We start from the raw sequence: 18,067 nt of genomic DNA on the forward strand, positions 1-18,067 counted from the left end.
TTAATCGTTACAAAGCCCGTCTTGTTGCAAAGGGTTTTTCACAAGTGACTGGACAATATTTTAAAGAAACCTTCAATCCGGTGGTAAAATTTCCAACTTTGAATGTTGTTTTGCCTCTTGCTGTCATAAACAAGTGGTCTCTGAGGCATGTAGATGTTAAAAATGCCTTCTTACATGGTGATTTGAATGAGGATGTTTTCATGCAGCAACCACCTAGGTTTAAACAATTTGTTGTAGATGGCAAACAATTTGTTGTAGATGGCACCAAGCTTGTTTGCAAACTCTAGAAGGCTCTTTACTGGCTGCGTCAAGCACCAAGGAATTGGCATACTAAGCTGAAGGATAGCCTTGTGCAAATGGGATTTCGCTCATCGAAAGTTGATGCCTCGCTGTTTATTTCTCATGATCAAGGAGTCTCTACATATGTGCTTATCTATGTAGATGAGATTCTTGTTATAGGACAGTCTGTTGTTGAGATTGAACGAGTGGTTCATTCACTTCGCGATAATTTTTCCTTAAAAGATCTTGGTGACTTACAATACTTTTTAGGAATTGAGGTTCAGTAATATTGTGATTCCTTGGTTCTTAATCAAAAGAAGTTTATTTTAGAGTTATTAGAGAAAATGTGCACGTCAAAGGCTACACCAACTGCCACACCTATGGTTCTCAATAACAAGCTCTGCAGTGGTGAATGTGAACTGTTAGAAAATGCTCGAGAGTTTCGAAGCTTGGTTGGTGCATTGTTATATATTTGTCATACAAGACCAGATATCATTTATAGTGTGAGCAAGGTAGCTCAATTCATGCATAAACCACGAGAGTGTCGTTTGATGGCTTCCTAATGCATCTTACGTTACCTGACAGGAACTGTGGAGTTTGGATTGGTGTTCTCACCATCCAAGGAAGCAATGTGTGTAGTGGAATTTGTTGATGCTGACTAGGGTGGTTGTATTGATGATCGATGGTCCATGTCAGGCCATTGTGTTCTAGTTGGTGGTAACATGGTGTCATGGACTGCTAAGAAGTAGAAGGTTGTCTCAAGGTCAACCATGGAGGCGGAATATCGAAGCCTAGCTGATGCAGCTGCAGAGGTTGCTTAGGTTGATGCACTTTTAACTTATCTGGGAGTGAAACGACATGAACAACCTATCATATGGTGCGACCATATCAGTGTAATTGCATTGAGTGCAAATCCAGTTCATCATGCTCAGTCTAAGCATGTAGGTTTAGATGTTCACTTTGTAAGGGCAAATTGTTGCTAATCAGTTATGTGTTAGTTATGTTCCTGTTGCTCATTCAATTACATATGGGCTAACAAAACCATTGACCAAATTAAACAGTGTTTATCACGTTTCGTGCAAGGGTAAATGTGAGTCTGCTGAAAGGAGAAGAAGAAGTAGGGAGAATGTTGAAAGATAACGTGCATGGTAAGCTAAGGTGCAAGTAAATGGTGTGTTCTCTGTTGTATGTGAGCTAAACCTAAGGTTGTTAGGTTGTTAGTCCAGTAGTTAGGTTGTTAAGGTGATGGTTTTCAGCCCTTGTAAGCTATAAAGCTAATGTACTTCAGCTTTGTATTTGACTGGAAATAATAATGATGTACATTACAATTCAACAAACCACTGTATAACTCAACAATCTCTAAAACAGATGATTAAAATCTCTCAGTTTAAACATTCCTCGACTGTAGGTTTAATATTCCTTAGGAGCAAAATTCTCCTTCAGAACGACTCTATTGATCTAATTTTTTTCATTCAAAACATTAAGATTTGAATCATTAACTTTATTTAAAGGATCTAATGATTCATCTCTTTAGGATGCACGTAGTCTACATACTGTGAATTTAATTTCAATTATACATGATGATCTCTTTCTCTGTATATTAAAGCATGCATGTATAATTCTTTCTTGGATATATACACATAGAAAATAATTATAAAGTTGATGTTTAATGTCATTGCTGTTAATTATTATCATTATATTTTTAGATATACATGTGACTATTTAGCTAGGGATGCTAATGAAATCAATTATGATATAAGAAAAAAGAACTTTTTTTAAAAAAAAAGTTAATAAATAACAAGTGGGGGGAAAGCAGAATTTTTTTTTTTAATTAAACCAAAAATCAAACATAATCCTCAAAATAAAATATTTGACAGAAAATCTCTCCTATTGTTGATTTTGAGTCACAAGTGGTTATATATATATATATATAAGCATGTGAATGCCTGGTTATTGACTCATTACCCCAAGCCAAGTTGGTTTAGAATGTTGGGTGTGCTTGCTTGCTAGCTAATTAAATTAATATATATATATAATTCTTATCAAATTTTATATCGAGTCGGTTAAATTAAAAATCGAAATTAATATGTATATATATATATATATATATATATATATATATAACTCTTATCAAATCTTATATCGAGTCGGTTAAATTAAAAATTGATAATTTAATCAGTTTAATTATCAATATTTTTTATCGAAATAATTCAATATATATATACCTTTTGACAAAATAAGATTTGCCTTGCAGTGACGTTGGATCTCCATCAAGATCTGATCCATCATCTTCCATAATTATATATTGCAATGTCTCTTCCAAATTCACAAGAGATGGCAGATCGAGGGTAACACACGTTGGCCATTGGCCACTGCCCGTGGAATATTGTATACGAATCCATGGCTAATAATAATATATATGATTAATTACGTAAAGTATTACAGAATCTTTGAAATTAATTTAATTAATGTGGTTTTCTGATATTTTATTGTTTATAAATTATAGCATTTTAATCCAAGACTATACACTTCGAGGCTCCCAACGGTTTTTCAGGAGTATTTTACTTCCCACAGCCTTGATGCTTCGCAATTCTAAAGAGGTAACTATATAGGTATACATTGCATCCTTTTTCGAGTTTCAAGGGACGAATGCATAATTTTATATTAGGAGATAGTTTTTAAAATTTTAAAAAGAATGAACTTATAACATTCTGGATGAAAATAAATAATCAATAAAAAATATAAAAATTTCAGAAGGGACGACTATTCCCACCCGCTCTCGTCTCGATCCACATCTGATTTCAATTTCCTTTACCAACAATTAACCTCATTGATTAGAATAACTTCCATTTAATATCTGCACCTATCGTTTATGTTTATTTTCGTAAAATAATAAGATTTGACCATACATGATACATCGTTCATTTTTCATCCCATCAATAAAATAACCTCGCAACAAGCTAAATAAAAATGTTTTAAAAGACTATAAAGAATATGAATAAACATTGCTTACATCAAACTTAAAGCATCTAAAAATTGTACTAGGTCGGCATATTAAATATTAACTTTTAAAAATTATATAATTTAAAAGATTTTTTTAAATAAAATCCTTAATTTGCGTATACTGTGGAAAGCAATTGAAGGAATAATAATGGGAAAAAATCATTCCAAAGTTCCAAAATGAAGTGAGAGATTTTCAAAGTCCAAGGGTTTAGATCTGATTGTCCCAAGTGTAAGCTGTAGTGCATGAAATATATAAAGTTGGATTAACATTTGGCTTTGATTATCACTTAATTAGTTGGATTGCATTGAGATTAAGGGCTGTGCAAGTTGCACTCTGCATATGCGAAACATGTTGGTTTGGCTTGCACGTCGAAGATTCTCCTATTTTCAGGCTCCCTTGCATGCATATATAATAATAATAATAATAATAATAATAATAATAATTTTTAATGACTTAATCGGAGATAAAGCTAAGATTAAATTTAGGAGGTGTAAAATAACTAAGTTCAAAATAATAAGATATATTAGACATTTAATCTAAAATATAAATGAAATAAAAGTCTAATTTTACTTAAATTTAAACTCATAGGAATCTAAAAGTAATAAGATATATTAACACCAAAATCGATATTAGGTTCTAATATCAATTTCGGACAAATTTTTCTTTTTGCTATTAAAAATTTCCAATATTTTTTTATTAAATTAAGAATATATTTTTTTACATCAAAAACCAACTTAATTAATGAATCAATTCTCTTAAAAATAATTACTGAATCAATAAGTTTGATTTGCATTTTCCTTATTTCTACGGTCAATGGAGTAGATACGCTGCCCTTAATTATAGATTTTTATTCAATAAATTAATTATGTATTTACGTTTTAAAATTCAAAAAATAAAATAAAAAAATATCATAGGTACTTAATTTATGCTTTAAAACTTTTAAAAAAAACAGGGTAAAGTATACAAATGGTCCCTCGACTATAGGGTGATGCTTTGTTGAGTCTCTCGACTATTAAAAGTTACAAAATGATCATTCGACTATAGGGTGTTGCTTTGTTGAGTCTCACTACTATGAAAAGTTACAAAATGACCACTTAACTATTTAGTATGTTCCAAACTCGTCATTTTTTGTTAAAAATTTGATGACAATCTGAGTTGGGTGTTAACTTGATGACTGAGATATGATAAAATTTGATCTCAGAACCTAAAAAACCTATCATATCTCATTCAACGGGTTAACATCCAACTCGGATTGTTGTCAATTTTTTAACAGAAAAGAATGAGTTTGGAACATACTAAATAGTTGGGTGACCATTTTGTAACTTTTAATAGTCGGGGGACTCAACAAAGCAACACCCTATAATCAAAAGATCATTTTATAACTTTTAATAGTTGAGGGATTCAACAAAGCATTACCCTATAGTCAAGAGATTATTTGTGTAATTTACCCTAAAAATAATAAAAATCTATTGTCATCAATGTACTGTATAATTTTCAACTTGGAATAATTATTTGATATAATACGTCATTATTTATTAAACCCACTTTTAGGATTTAAAAATTGATATAATGTAAAAATTAATCTCAAACATTTATTAAAATATCATTTTGGCTCCTATTCTTTTTTTTAGCATTTTATCCCTTAATGTTTCATTTTAAGAAAAAATATCTAATATTTGATTGAATAATCACTTTGATGATCCTTATTTTTGTTCTAGTATATTTAGACCCATAACGTTTCATTTAGGGTATAAATGTTCTTATTTTAAAGTGTTAACTGTTTGTTAACTAATAATTTTCATCTACGGATAAATCTTTTTACTCTAAAATAATATTTTAATAAAATTTAAGGACTAATTTTGATATTATGTATTAAAAAATTTACCCTAACTAAGAAAGAGGAAGAGATGGAGTTTTCATGCAGCTGCCGCCGAGGTGGTGGTCGTCACAGAAGGGAAATACGTGGTGCCAGTCTAACTCATTGAGAAATTTAAGGTTTTAGCATTTAATATAATATCTCTAATCAAACCTATGTAACTAATTAATTAATTTTACCCTAAGTTATGTTTGTTGATGTCACGACAATTTTCGCATGTTTACTGTATTAATACGACACAAATTTTAAGATCTCGTGAAGAATTTTCCAGTTCTAGGCTCAATAAACTATATAGATTGACATTATCCTTTATTTAATTTTTCATTTAATTATGTTTTTTATCATTTTATATTTTTAATTTAATTTATAATATCAACACATAAATTTTATTTTTGTTATCGTCAAATTGTAAGATAATCAAGAATTTAATTTTTTTTTTCTTAGGAAGTATTTTATACTGATAAAATTAACTATTAATATTTATATATGATAAATTAATAAAAATAAACAATTTAATTTGATATGTTTTTTTAGCAAATGGATTAATTGTTTTAACTTTAATGATATGTGAGAATCAAATTCAAAAAAAAATTAAACAGAAAGATAATTAATAATTACTTACCATTCTTAATGCAAATTTTAGGGATACATTAAATTCTTTATCACATGTGAATGCCATTATTTTTAAGCATTTATTATGTTAATTTTATGTACAAAATTTAGGGAAAGTTCAAGGAAGTAATTAAACCTAAAATCTTGCTCTAATCATAATTTTCTTGTAACTTTCCCTTAATTGGCCCCATTTAGCTCACTAATGGGGGCATCAGACCCCTTTTCTTATTCTTTTGAGAGACAATCAAGGACTTAAACTTTAGAAATTAATTCATTATGGACTGCTAATTTTTCATATTTATAGATCATATACTGATCCTCCAACAATAATACTTAAGCTACAACTCGCCTTGTTACAGAGAAAATGGTATGTAGAATCTGCTTAATTAATGATGTTTGATGATTGATTACTATACTCGAAAATAATGAATTGGATCCTAACCCACTTTTAAGCTATACAAAATAAAAATATAAAACTTCGAAAAAAGGGGGAAAATGTTGATTAAACGAGGCAATAATGATCCAAATCACCTAATAAAGAAAACGAATCCTCCTTGATTTCTGCTTGGTTTGGTTTCTCTTTGCTGTCATCGACGACCAGTTGAGCTCCGGTCAGCTTCTTAGCTCTTTCGGCCTCGAAATCCCAATCTGTTCTGATCAGAACCAGTAGCATGGTCACCATACACGACACTTGAGCTGCCAACATTCCGAGCCACAGTCCCTTGAAATCATATCCAGCAAAGAAAGCAAGCCATACTGCCACCGGCATACCGACGAGGTAAAAGCAACCGAGGTTTATGTTGGCGCCGTCCTTCGGCCTTGCCGTGCCTCGTAGAACCCCGCACCCGGTCGTTTGCGGGCAGTTTCCGAGCTCGCATAACCCGATGATCGGCAAAACGAGGGATGTTAATGCAATGATCTCTTTGTCGCCCGTGAACATGCTAGCCCATATGTTCCTCACCATTGTAGCAAACACGAGTGCTGATAAGCCCAGCATGAAGCCACAAAAAAGGCCTACGAAGGCAGCGAGCTTGGCCTTTTTAGGCTGGTTTGCACCAAGCTCGTTCCCGACTCTCGTAGACACACCGAAGCTTAGAGACGACGGAAATATGTAGATCAACGCCGTCGTTTGGATCAAAATCCCCATCGAAGCGACGCTCGCCTTCGGGTTCAACAACAAGCCGCATAGGAGAATCATGATCTCATACCACCACCATTCGAGGCAGACCGAAATGCAGCTCGGGATGGCCAAATTCAACAGCGATTTCCATTCTTTAAAACACTTGACGACCGAGAACCCTCCCCATGTCTTTTTGTGGACACCAAAGTATAGGATGTAGATGATCAATGAGGCCACAAGAATGAAATTTGTCCACACACCGCTAAGAGCAACACCCTTGATGCCTAGTTTAAGATACGATACTAGAAGATAATTGATGGGTATGTGGAGAAGAATCGATAACATGGCACAACATGTTAACGGGAGAGTAATGGACTGTGTTCGAAGATAGATTCTCAATGGATGCAAAACTGATTGGGCTAAAAGATCAGGGAGAGAATAAACAAGATACCATTGTGCTTCAGTGGCTATAGTTTCATCCTGGCCACATAGTATCAATATTTTCCTCATGTTTATCCACAGGAGAGAAATCGGTAATGAAGAAACGAGAAGCAAAAGCACCGTTCTCTGCAACGTGATGCCGAGAACGGTGTATCGTTTTGCGCCGAACGCTTGGCCGCAAATCGATTCCATTCCCATGGCAAGACCAGAGAGAATGGAGTAGCCAGTGATATTAGCAAAGCCAATGGCTAGCGAACCGCCCGCCAAGGCTAAGTCACCGAGGCGGCCGAGAAAAAGCATGGAAATCAACGACCGGGAATATAACATGAGCCCGGTTAGTACCATAGGTACAGCAATATTGGCTATGGCAATGGCTTCCTTGATTGCAAAAGGAACAAAAATGGCCCTATCTACCTTCTCGGTCTGGATCATCGAGTAACACTTCGGGCTGCTAGGGATGAATGGTTCGTAAATATTCGACGACCCTTTCGAGTCGTCGATCAAGAGAAGATAAGGGACGTCGGAGTCACCTTTGCCGGAGGATGTGAACTGGCACATCTTGCTGTATATGAAAAATGATACTAGTGACCGAGCGAGAGAGATTGTGTTAGGGAGGGTTGTAGAATGGGGGACTAAATGGGTTTTATAGTGAATTTTGAATGCTTGTAAACGTGGTATTACTAACTGTGACCGGCATTAAGAAAAATTATTATACCGAAGCGTTCTATCGAGATTTTTAGTATTCGATAATCATACATAAACCGGATTGTATTCATATTCGTGGCATTTTTAATAGGGAGGGCCCTCAGGGGGTAACTTATAGTTCAGTTTATTGTTGTATTAAAGTTGGCATTGTGTAGGGCAAAGGACAAGGCAATTGTGGCATGTACTTGGAACCCATTTTAGGTTGTCTTGTCTCCAATGTTTGGCAAATTAGCCAATAGTCAAAGTCAGCCTTATGTTGGAGGAGGCCCTGGTTTTTGCACTACAAAGATCCTACGAACCAAAGAGCATTGGTCATATTGCCAAGTGGTTGGCAGTAACAGTTCCACATAAGAGTGGGGTTGGTTTATTTTGGTATTAAGTCTGCAAATCTCAATTTATAATTTAATTAAGATTTTAAGTTTAAATTTTTAAAGATTTAATAATATTAAATATATAATAATATATTCTTTATGACGTTATTTGATTTAATAAAATAAACTTTTATTTAGACTATTAAACGAACAAACAAAAATATGATTAGGGACCAACAACCGGTTAGTTTAGTGTGATAAGACACTAGATTTTTGAAGTAAGGTCGATTGTTTGAATTTTGATTTTTACAAATGAAACAAACTGAGTTGAGACGGTTGTCTCCATAATGAGCTCTATAAAATTTGATCTAGATTAATTAATCAATAGACCAGATACTAATAATTAATTAAAAAAGTTACGATTAGGGCTTTGAGTCGTCGGTTTTGGACCAAACAACGGCGTGGTTATTAGAAAACGTGTGGAAAATCTTTTGAAGAGGAAAAATTGCAACTTTTGCATGTGTTTCGCATAATCTTTCTTTTGTACCATACTTGACTATGCGAGAATTGAGTTCTCATTCCTTTTGGAGAGCTAATGTTGATTTTGACCCCTAAATTATATTTAACTTTTATTTTAATATTTATTGACTGTTGTATTACTTTTGTATTTATTGTTGACTCTTAAAAACTTATAAACCCGTCGTGTGTTATAGTATGAGCGATTAATGAATTTTTTAACGGTTATGATGGATCAGACACTAATAATAGTAATGGAGAAAATGTTAAACATCTACATTGAGCAAAAATATACTTAAGACACTTCAAATAAACAAAGAGTATAATTTAAACATTATTTTTTATTAAATCTAAAAAATTAAAGAAAAAATGATAAAATAAGACGTTAAACTAATACAGGGTCACATGTCATTTCAGTTGGTGCATGAGGAAGATTCTCAAAACGAAGGAGGGGGGCTTTTCCTTTGATTGGTCCGTTACGAATTGGAGTTTGATTACTACCTCATGGACTTGATTTGAGGTTTGTGCTGAAGGTGTTGCTGTTCCTTGGCATAGGTTGGTGTGATTTTCTCTCCAAATTCCTGAGCATGCCATTGCTGTTATGGGAGGCTCTCTATAAAGGGTCGTTTGCTGCACTGGTGTATTGTTGTTGATAGTCTCTGTGTTTTCTGTGGTCATTTTGAGACTTGAGAACAATTGTTCTTTTGTGGCCCTTTCTCGAAAGAGGTTTGGGAGGGTGTTTTGAGATGATGTAATATGTCTCGAGAGGTTATGCTTTGGGATCAAGATTTGCTTTGAGGTTTACTCAAAGGAAAATCCTTAATTTCTTGCATTCTAAAGGTGGCTTGGAGTGCTCGCTTGTATTACGTATGGACTGAATGTAATTGCATGATCTTTTAAGGTTGTTTCCGTTCTTCTGTTATTATCTTGGCCTTAATTAAGAAGATTGTTAGTATTCAATTTAGTAGAAAATGTATTGATAGGCTTGACTCTGTGAACTCTCAACTGTGTGTTGCTTGAGATATCTCTACCTAGGATCTGTGAGTATTTATTCCATGCTCTGTTGATTATAGCAGTTTTCACTGCTTTTGAGTGATGAAATAAAAAAAAAAAAAAAAAAGATATAGGATCACATGATGGGATTAAATTTAGGATAAAAAAATTCTCATACCATTAATATTACCATTAAACTAAGATGTCATTAGCTAAAAAGCAAGAGAATTACCCGTTTAACCTGTGATATATTGACAAAAGATATCCTGTAATTGATATTTAATTCTGAATTCAAACCTGAATAACCTCTCTCTTCCTCCTTGCAAGAACACTTAAAATTTATTTATTTATTCTTAAGCCATCAAGAGAAGAATGCTATGATTCCTTTTTCACTTTTGAGTAATCTTTGTTAAAGGCCAAAGCATTCCGTGTGTTTGCTAACTCAACTTTCTTCTTTATTAAAATCCAAATTCCCATTTGGCCTCTACTCCCAGCATGAGACACACCATTCATTGTTAGTTTATTATTTCATTAAATTAAGGATTAGGGTCTGAATGGTTTCTTCTTTCTTCCAAGCTTCACTTAGTCGAAAGAAGAATCAAACGTTTCAACTTTCAAAGATTTTTCTGCAAAGTGAAGTAAAGCATCTTTGAATAATTAAGGGGGGGAAAACAACTATTCAAAATTTAGTTTATGTGGCCAATTTTGATCGTAAGTTTGAGGGAGTCTAATCGAAAATTTTAATTTTTTATAGGTCTAATTGAATTTTTTTTTTAATTTGAGACTTAATGAGAATTTTTTTAAAAAATATGAGTATATAATTAAAATTTTCAAAACATTCAAGAGGAAAATAAATTATGATTATATGTTCAAAATTTTCTTAGTAAATTGATAATGAATATATATACTTGTTTAAATTCGAAATTTTTAAAGAGAATAACATGAATATGTATACTTACTCCAAATTCAGAATTTTCTTGACTTTTTAAAAAGCTAAAGGTGACACGAAAGAAAGATGTCATGTTCATATTGTATCTATCATTTCTATGGATTTCTTTTGTTTTGTTTTAGTAGTGCATGCAATACATCAATTACAAATATTCATTGATATTATGATATTTTTTTCATACATATTAGGCCAAAACCGGAAATTAAGATTTTACTCGGGTGTAAGAAGAATCATGGATATCCCTAAAATGAATATATGAGAAATAGGGACGGAGCTGTGATTCTAATTCAAAGGATGCAATGTATAACTAATAATAAAAAATGGGAGGGAAAAAATAAAAATAAATCAAAATTTGAAGGTCTAAATAGATATTTATCTCTATTTATTTTTTTAATGATAAAAAATTAGGGGCAGTGACCCCCCACCTACCCACCCAACACATAGCTCCATCCCTGGAGAGAAATTAGGTGGTGACGAGTCAAAGACATGAAGTGAACTATCCAAAGGTTGTGAGTGTTTAGCCATATAATCAGCAGCATAATTAATCTCTCGCGGAAGTCCACGAAACAACCTTTGTCAATTATAGCAGCGATGGAACGAACCAAAACTCTCATACAAAGGTGTCGAGAGTAAAGCATGAACATCAGTATTGTCAGTTTGCATCGAGACTTGCTCAAAACCATAATTCTATGCAAGCTTAAGTTCTTCATAAACTCCCCAAAGTTCCGCGTGATGGACCGAAATCATTCCTACGCCCTTGTTACAAGCTTGATGATTCCGGAATAGACCTCCAATTGAGCCGCGCCCAGATTCTAATGATACAGCAACATCTGAATTAAGCAGATATAGGCTAAAGGTTATTTTCAATTTTATCATTATTTTTCTTGTATGTATGCGTATATACGCTAAAGGTTATTTTTCATTGATATTACACAAAATGTTATTTAGATAACTATAAGAGTTTGGATATGATATGTATATATATATATATATATATATACACATGAAAAATATTAAAATGTATTTGCTAGAGTATATTATATTGATAATACAAAATGTTATTTTCTTTTCAATGACACCCGATGAGGACAACAACTTTGCATTAGTTAACAAGATGCTCTTATACTACTATATGTAAATATAACAAACATAATTTTTCAGTGATGTACTTTGTGCTATACATATTCAGAAGCGACAAAGGATGCAGTAAAACAAGCGAAGCAAAGGAAAGGGTTTGATTGGATATGGATAAAAGGGCTTAGCAATTTAGCAGAGCATAAACAATCGATTATTTTTCTTCAAGTGTTTCCTTTAATGCAACACCTTTATTTACCTGTACCCTGATTCGCTCCTTGCAAAGGTCATAGAATTAGCATAGAATTGGTAATGCTCTCTGCCTGTCTGAAAAAGCTTCGTCATTTGTGCACGCACTTGGCCGGTACCACTTTGCTTTTCCTTCTTTCAACAGTGCCTCTTTCGGGGTTTCAGCCATGCACTTGATTGATGCGAAAGAAAATGGACCAAATCCAACAATTTCAATGGGGTCTAAATGAATGCCATTTATATCCACTTCAAATCAACATTTCTTTTCTTTTACAACAATATATGTGGTCGCTGTTGTGATATGATACAGATTCCAATGGCTGCCTACGCATCTGACTCGAGTGGAGATACCAGCGGACCATTGGCACTCCTCACCCTCATTGAGATCACCCCACTTTCACTTCCTCTAAATCATGTTACCAATATAACAATACATAATTGTACATGAGATTCCTTTATTATAACTTTCATTTTAAATTGACCCATAAGCTTTAGAATATTATATATCAATCCTTAAAATGTTAAAATTTTATATTATTTTTTTGTTAACGTACTGTTAATTCTATTAAATAAAAAAAAGTTGTGTATCTTTAAAATCATAAAAATGAAACCAGCGACCTATTTTTTTTTCAAAAGCAAATTAAAACCTTTTAAAAGATTGAATTCAGTTCTCAAAATCTTTAAAAACAAAGTAGTTTCTTAACCAATAAACTAATATCACACTAACAAAAAGATCAAAATAGAATGGCATTGCTAATTTAAAAGCTGATATAAAATCTTTTTAAGTTAAAAAATAATTTAAACTGAAGGCCATAATTTGAGGATCAATATAAAACAATTTTGAAATCAAATTAAAATGAGACTCACATGTTGAAGACTTCTAGTGCAATTAACTCATAATAATATTGGAGAAAAAAATAAATGATCTTTTCGTCCACTAGAACTATTCGCAACGATCTAATGGATGGTTCTAGAGGTTCTACTAGGCATGTTAAGCTAATTGTTGATACGGCGGTGAGTGAAACAAAAGCTTCGATTAGGTTATCAGTTGTTGTCGTTCGAGATTCTTTGGGCAACATTTTTGCGGGTCGGTCATGTTACTGCAATATAGGTCCACAGCAGCATAACGTTCGGAAGCAAAGGTAGTGTTGCGATGGCTTTCAGAGATTGGTTACCGATGAAATTCTAAATGATAACAAAGACAATTCAGAAAACAAGATAAAGATGATGGCTAATAAGTATGAAACAGGAGTCAAGCTGATGAAAAGAAACGAGTTTCAAGTTCAAAGTAAAACAGAATATCCGCATCGCACCTAAACTAGATGGAAAATCTAGCCTTTTAAAACTATGCACTACAGCAAAAGGTCAGAATCCAGCTCTAAATGTAATTTGCATAAACGGTTTTGTCACCAAAGACAAGCAAATAACAATGCTTCCTACTGAGATTTACCACAATGACAAAGGTCTTCCTTCGATGCTTTCTCTAGATAATTATCATTCCTCTGCCGCCGGTGATTGACTGTAGTTCAAATGGCAAATATAGTGTGAAACAGAATCTCCAAAACAAAAACTTATAGATCATAACGATACAAACCTGAGATATCTCTCATTGGCTGGACTTTCAGCTTCACCGTCATAGGGGCTGGTCCTTCTTTATGGCATAGAACTTGGGCTGGGATCACGACCATTCTCTGGACTAGCTCTCTCCCTTCCATATGGACTATGGTCTGCTCCACGACCATTGTCGGAAGCGGGTCTTTCTCTTCTGTATGGACTGTGATGGGGGCTACCATCATTTTCAGCACTTCGCTTCTCTCTCCTATAAGGGCTACCATCATTTTCAGCACTTCGCTTCTCTCTCCTATAAGGGCTACCATCATTTTCAGCACTTTGCTTCTCTCTCCTATAAGGACTACGGATAGGGCCTTGGATATTCTCAGGGCTAGCCCTCTCCTTCCTGTAAGGACTTCGGCTGGAGCCACGAGCATGGTCAGAGCCAGCCCTCTCTCTTCGAGGAGGACTATGGCTGGTGATCTGGCCATACTCGGGGCTGCCTCTATCTCTCTTATAGTGACTTGGACTGTGGCCACGACCATAATCAGGGCTCCCCCTGTCCTTCCTATAAGGACTACGACTAGAACCACGGCCATAATCAGGGCTACCCCTCTCTCTTCGGTAAGGACTTGGTGATCGTCTACTATCACGACCTCTCTCAGGTAACCTACCACGAGTTTCGGTATAACCATTTCGGCAATCATCATCATCTCGAACTGCATATTCTACCGAAATAACTCTATCCATCAGCTTGCTGCAATTAGACGAGACCATGGTTCAAGAAAAAATAATAGGATTTCCTGAATATCTTCTAAATAAAGGAGTAAATAATTGGCAATTCTTCTTGGGAAGTAGGCTTTCTACCTCATATTTGTAGCCTCCAATGCTCTGGTGGCATCATCCTGGGAATCATATTGTACAAATGCAAAATTCCTTCTGATCCTTACATTACTATCTTTCCATATGACTCAAAGTGCCTTTCCAAATCCCTAGTCCGAGTGTGATATGGATCAAAATTGATGACAAATAGAGTCTTTGAAGGTCTTGTATTGGCTGCAGATCTTCTTGAACCACCCCCACCTCCCTCGGGCTTTCTAATGCCACGCTCATGCTTAAAACACAAAAGTAAAAAGGAATTTACTAAGATGAGAAAGCAAACAAAAAAGCAGTTCAAAGATCTGTCAAAAGTAACAATACCAACTCAATACCTTTGTCCATTCAACGCGAAGCCTACGTCCCTTTTGACCAAATTCTGTTCGATCAAGTGCTCGGATGGCATCTTCAGCATCTCTCTCGTCTTCCATATAGATGAAAGCAAATCCTACACACCAGAAAACATTGGTCTCATTAGGAGTTTCACAATGGTGGAAAATGATTAACTAAGATACAATGAATCCTCCCACCAAAGGAATCTTCTATCGGTTGACATTTCCTCTTCGGCAAGAAACAAACCACCTAAAATGCTTCCCTAGGACAAAATTTTGGCAAGCTCCTTATAATCTATAAACTAAGACCAGTTAAAGTAGTAACAGACCTTGAGTGATGAACTAAGTGATGTCAAGGAACAAGAATCCAAAAATGGATCTCAGGTAGGGCAAGGAATTAATGTGCCTTCTCCATATTTTCTGCAGCCTCTGCCATGAGGTCAATAATGTTTCTACCTTGAAACATGTCTGAATTTGAGGGCTGGGGAAAAGTCACGAGGAATGAAATGAAAAAATGCCCGAGGAAAATGAGGGATGATCGATGCCATTGCGGATTAGAGTGACTCTTCTTGAAAGCAAGAAGAGGAAGCTCATCACATGCATGAAACAGAATTCTGTGGAGCTCCTCCATAATATCCCTAGAAAATCCTGCGCCAAAGAAAATGTTGAGTATGGGGGCTTATTTTTCAAAATTACTTTTTTCCCTTAAACATCGTGGACCCCCAGTAAAACTCAACGAAGGATAATTGATGCTGCTGTGTCGTGTACTATGAGGTCATACGCTGCACAGCCATCATGATAGGGACCAACACCTTAATGCTCTGGATGTAGGATACTTGACATTCCTCGTTGTTGCAGGAACTTTAACTCATCGCGACATGTGCACACATATTGCTCCATATTTTAATTTTTTAGACATTTACAATTAAAGAGTATTATACTTACCGTAAGAATTCATATTAAGCTTCTTCTTTTTGAATGCGATACCACAATTATACTTCGAAAATTTGTCAAGCAGGATTTTTGAGGAATTCAAGTTCAGCACCAAAAAAACAGCTTGTTTTCATTTACATATTGAAACTAAAAACTACGTGGAATAGCTTTTAACTGTGCCATAGTCAACAAGAAAACAGCTTTTTAAACTCAAATTACTCTTGGCACCTTTACAATTAACACATCCAGCTAAATAGCACCAATAGCAAGAAAGAAAAGTAAAAAAAAAGGAGCAAGGGAATGGTGCTCACAATGCTCACATGGAATCAATAGTCAATAACATAGATAATGAGAAACAATACTTACCAGACTTCATATCTACTCTTTCGACTCTCCCAAATTTTCTGAAGAGTCGTTCCAAATCAGACTGACGTGCATCATACTCAAAGTTTCCGCAGAAAATGGGTCTCATGTTGCCTGAACAGATGAGACAACTTTCCATCAGTATTTCACACACACAGAGACATACATGTTTACACACATGCAAACTTATGGAAGAACAAGTCAAAACAAGAGGGTAACCTATCAAAGTATCAAGTACTAACACATTCTAACAGAATCAAAATAGATAGAGCATGGCATCAGCATCAAAAATATTTCAAAGCTATTTAGTAAACAAATAGAGGCTTAAGAGACAAAACAAAAGATAATCAACAAGACAAGGGGATGTTCCCGGATATTTGAAATATAGTACTGATGTCATTTTCATAAAAAAATACTCCAAAAGAAAAGGCTTTCTCTAAATGAATTACATAACTCTCATTCTTTATATTTTGATTCATCACACAATAAAAAGAAAATCCGAAAGCATTCTTTTCGAGTTAATATAAACAAATTATTCACAGTATTCTAGTGAACGACATTCTGGAGGTCTTTGAAAGGAAGGGGGAGCTAAAAACACAATTATAGCTACTGGATCTACATAAATGAAAAATGAAATAAAACAACAACCAAATCTACCATAAAGATATACAAATCATAGATCTAAGAAAAAATATCATCTTAGATACTAAGAGACAACTAAGGTGAGATAAGAGATTGGAACTGAACAAATTAAATTTATAAGAATCATATAAACTAGACTTTCCTTCATTTTCACATATTTTCATGGAAAAGAAAACAGAAAGCTCCGGAAATTAAACTTGTATAGAAACGATGATTAGAGTGAGGAAATTACCTTCGGAAGCAGGGATTTCAGGATGAAACAAATAAATAAAAAGTTCGAAACCCTAGTGAAAGAACCTCGCGATATTTTTCACGAAATGAGCTAAAATGCGAAGCTCGTGAGTCAATAAATAGCGAGGTGAAAATAACGTTCGTTTTCTCAAGCCCCCAGTTTTGAGATATTTGTGAAAATGGCCTGAAATTTATTAAGAAAATCCTAATTTGACCCAAATACTATTTGATATTTTATATTAATTAATTAGACGAAGAAGAATCCTTGTGTGAAAATTAGAATATATAGTTTTAAATCTAATAATAAAAATATATAAATATTAACATAAAACTATAATATTTTATTATTTTTAGAATAAAAATAGATTTTTTTTGACACGTTTAGCTTAGTTCGGTTTAAAAGTCGGGCGCTCACCAGAAGCCCGAAGACCTGTCTAAAATTTGAAACAATGGGTTTGAACAAATAATCGAGCCCATTTAAAATATGGGTCGAACTAACTTTTTAAAATTTGAGTCTAGCCCATTTTTAAGTTTACAATATTTAAATTATGTTGTTTTATATGTTTTATATCACTTTAAAATTATCCCTGTATAAAGATAATAAATAAAGAAATTTAATGAATGGAAAATCTTATAAAATATTAAAAACTAAACTAAAAATAAAATAATTTTAAAATAAAATCATAATATAAGTAATTCGTTAACCAATTTGAATTAGTCATATATATATATATGAACAAAAGGCATAATAACAATTAGTACCCAACGTTTGTATAGATAGTCACTTCAAATCATATTTACCTTTAAATATAAATTTATGAATCTTATGTATAATGATTGTTACCCATTAACATTTTCAGTTTGACTTTAGCTTAAACTATTTTCAATTCGAATTACGGCTTGCCCTTTAAATACTTCTAAATCATTCTTTAAAAAATGTGAATTTTAAAAAAAATCAATATTTAACTATTTAATTATATTTAATATTTAGATGTATTTTTTTTTAATTT

The 18,067-nt window shown here is 33.7% G+C and overlaps 1 protein-coding gene and 1 pseudogene across 1 annotated transcript; both read right to left on the reverse strand.

Moving 5' to 3' along the window:
* Positions 1–6,273: 6,273 nt before the first annotated feature.
* LOC120116707 (protein DETOXIFICATION 49-like) lies at positions 6,274–7,938 on the reverse strand. The gene has a single exon (XM_039137117.1). It carries the CDS (start codon positions 7,888–7,890, stop codon positions 6,274–6,276), a length of 1,617 nt encoding a protein of 538 aa, XP_038993048.1. The 5' UTR covers positions 7,891–7,938.
* Positions 7,939–13,469: 5,531 nt separating this feature from the next.
* LOC120118158 lies at positions 13,470–17,166 on the reverse strand (annotated as a pseudogene).
* Between the last annotated feature and the right edge of the window lie 901 nt (positions 17,167–18,067).

This window comes from Hibiscus syriacus, unplaced genomic scaffold, assembly GCF_006381635.1.
Source record: "Hibiscus syriacus cultivar Baekdansim isolate YM2019G1 unplaced genomic scaffold, ASM638163v2 tig00000916_pilon, whole genome shotgun sequence".
Lineage (NCBI taxonomy): Eukaryota > Viridiplantae > Streptophyta > Magnoliopsida > Malvales > Malvaceae > Hibiscus > Hibiscus syriacus.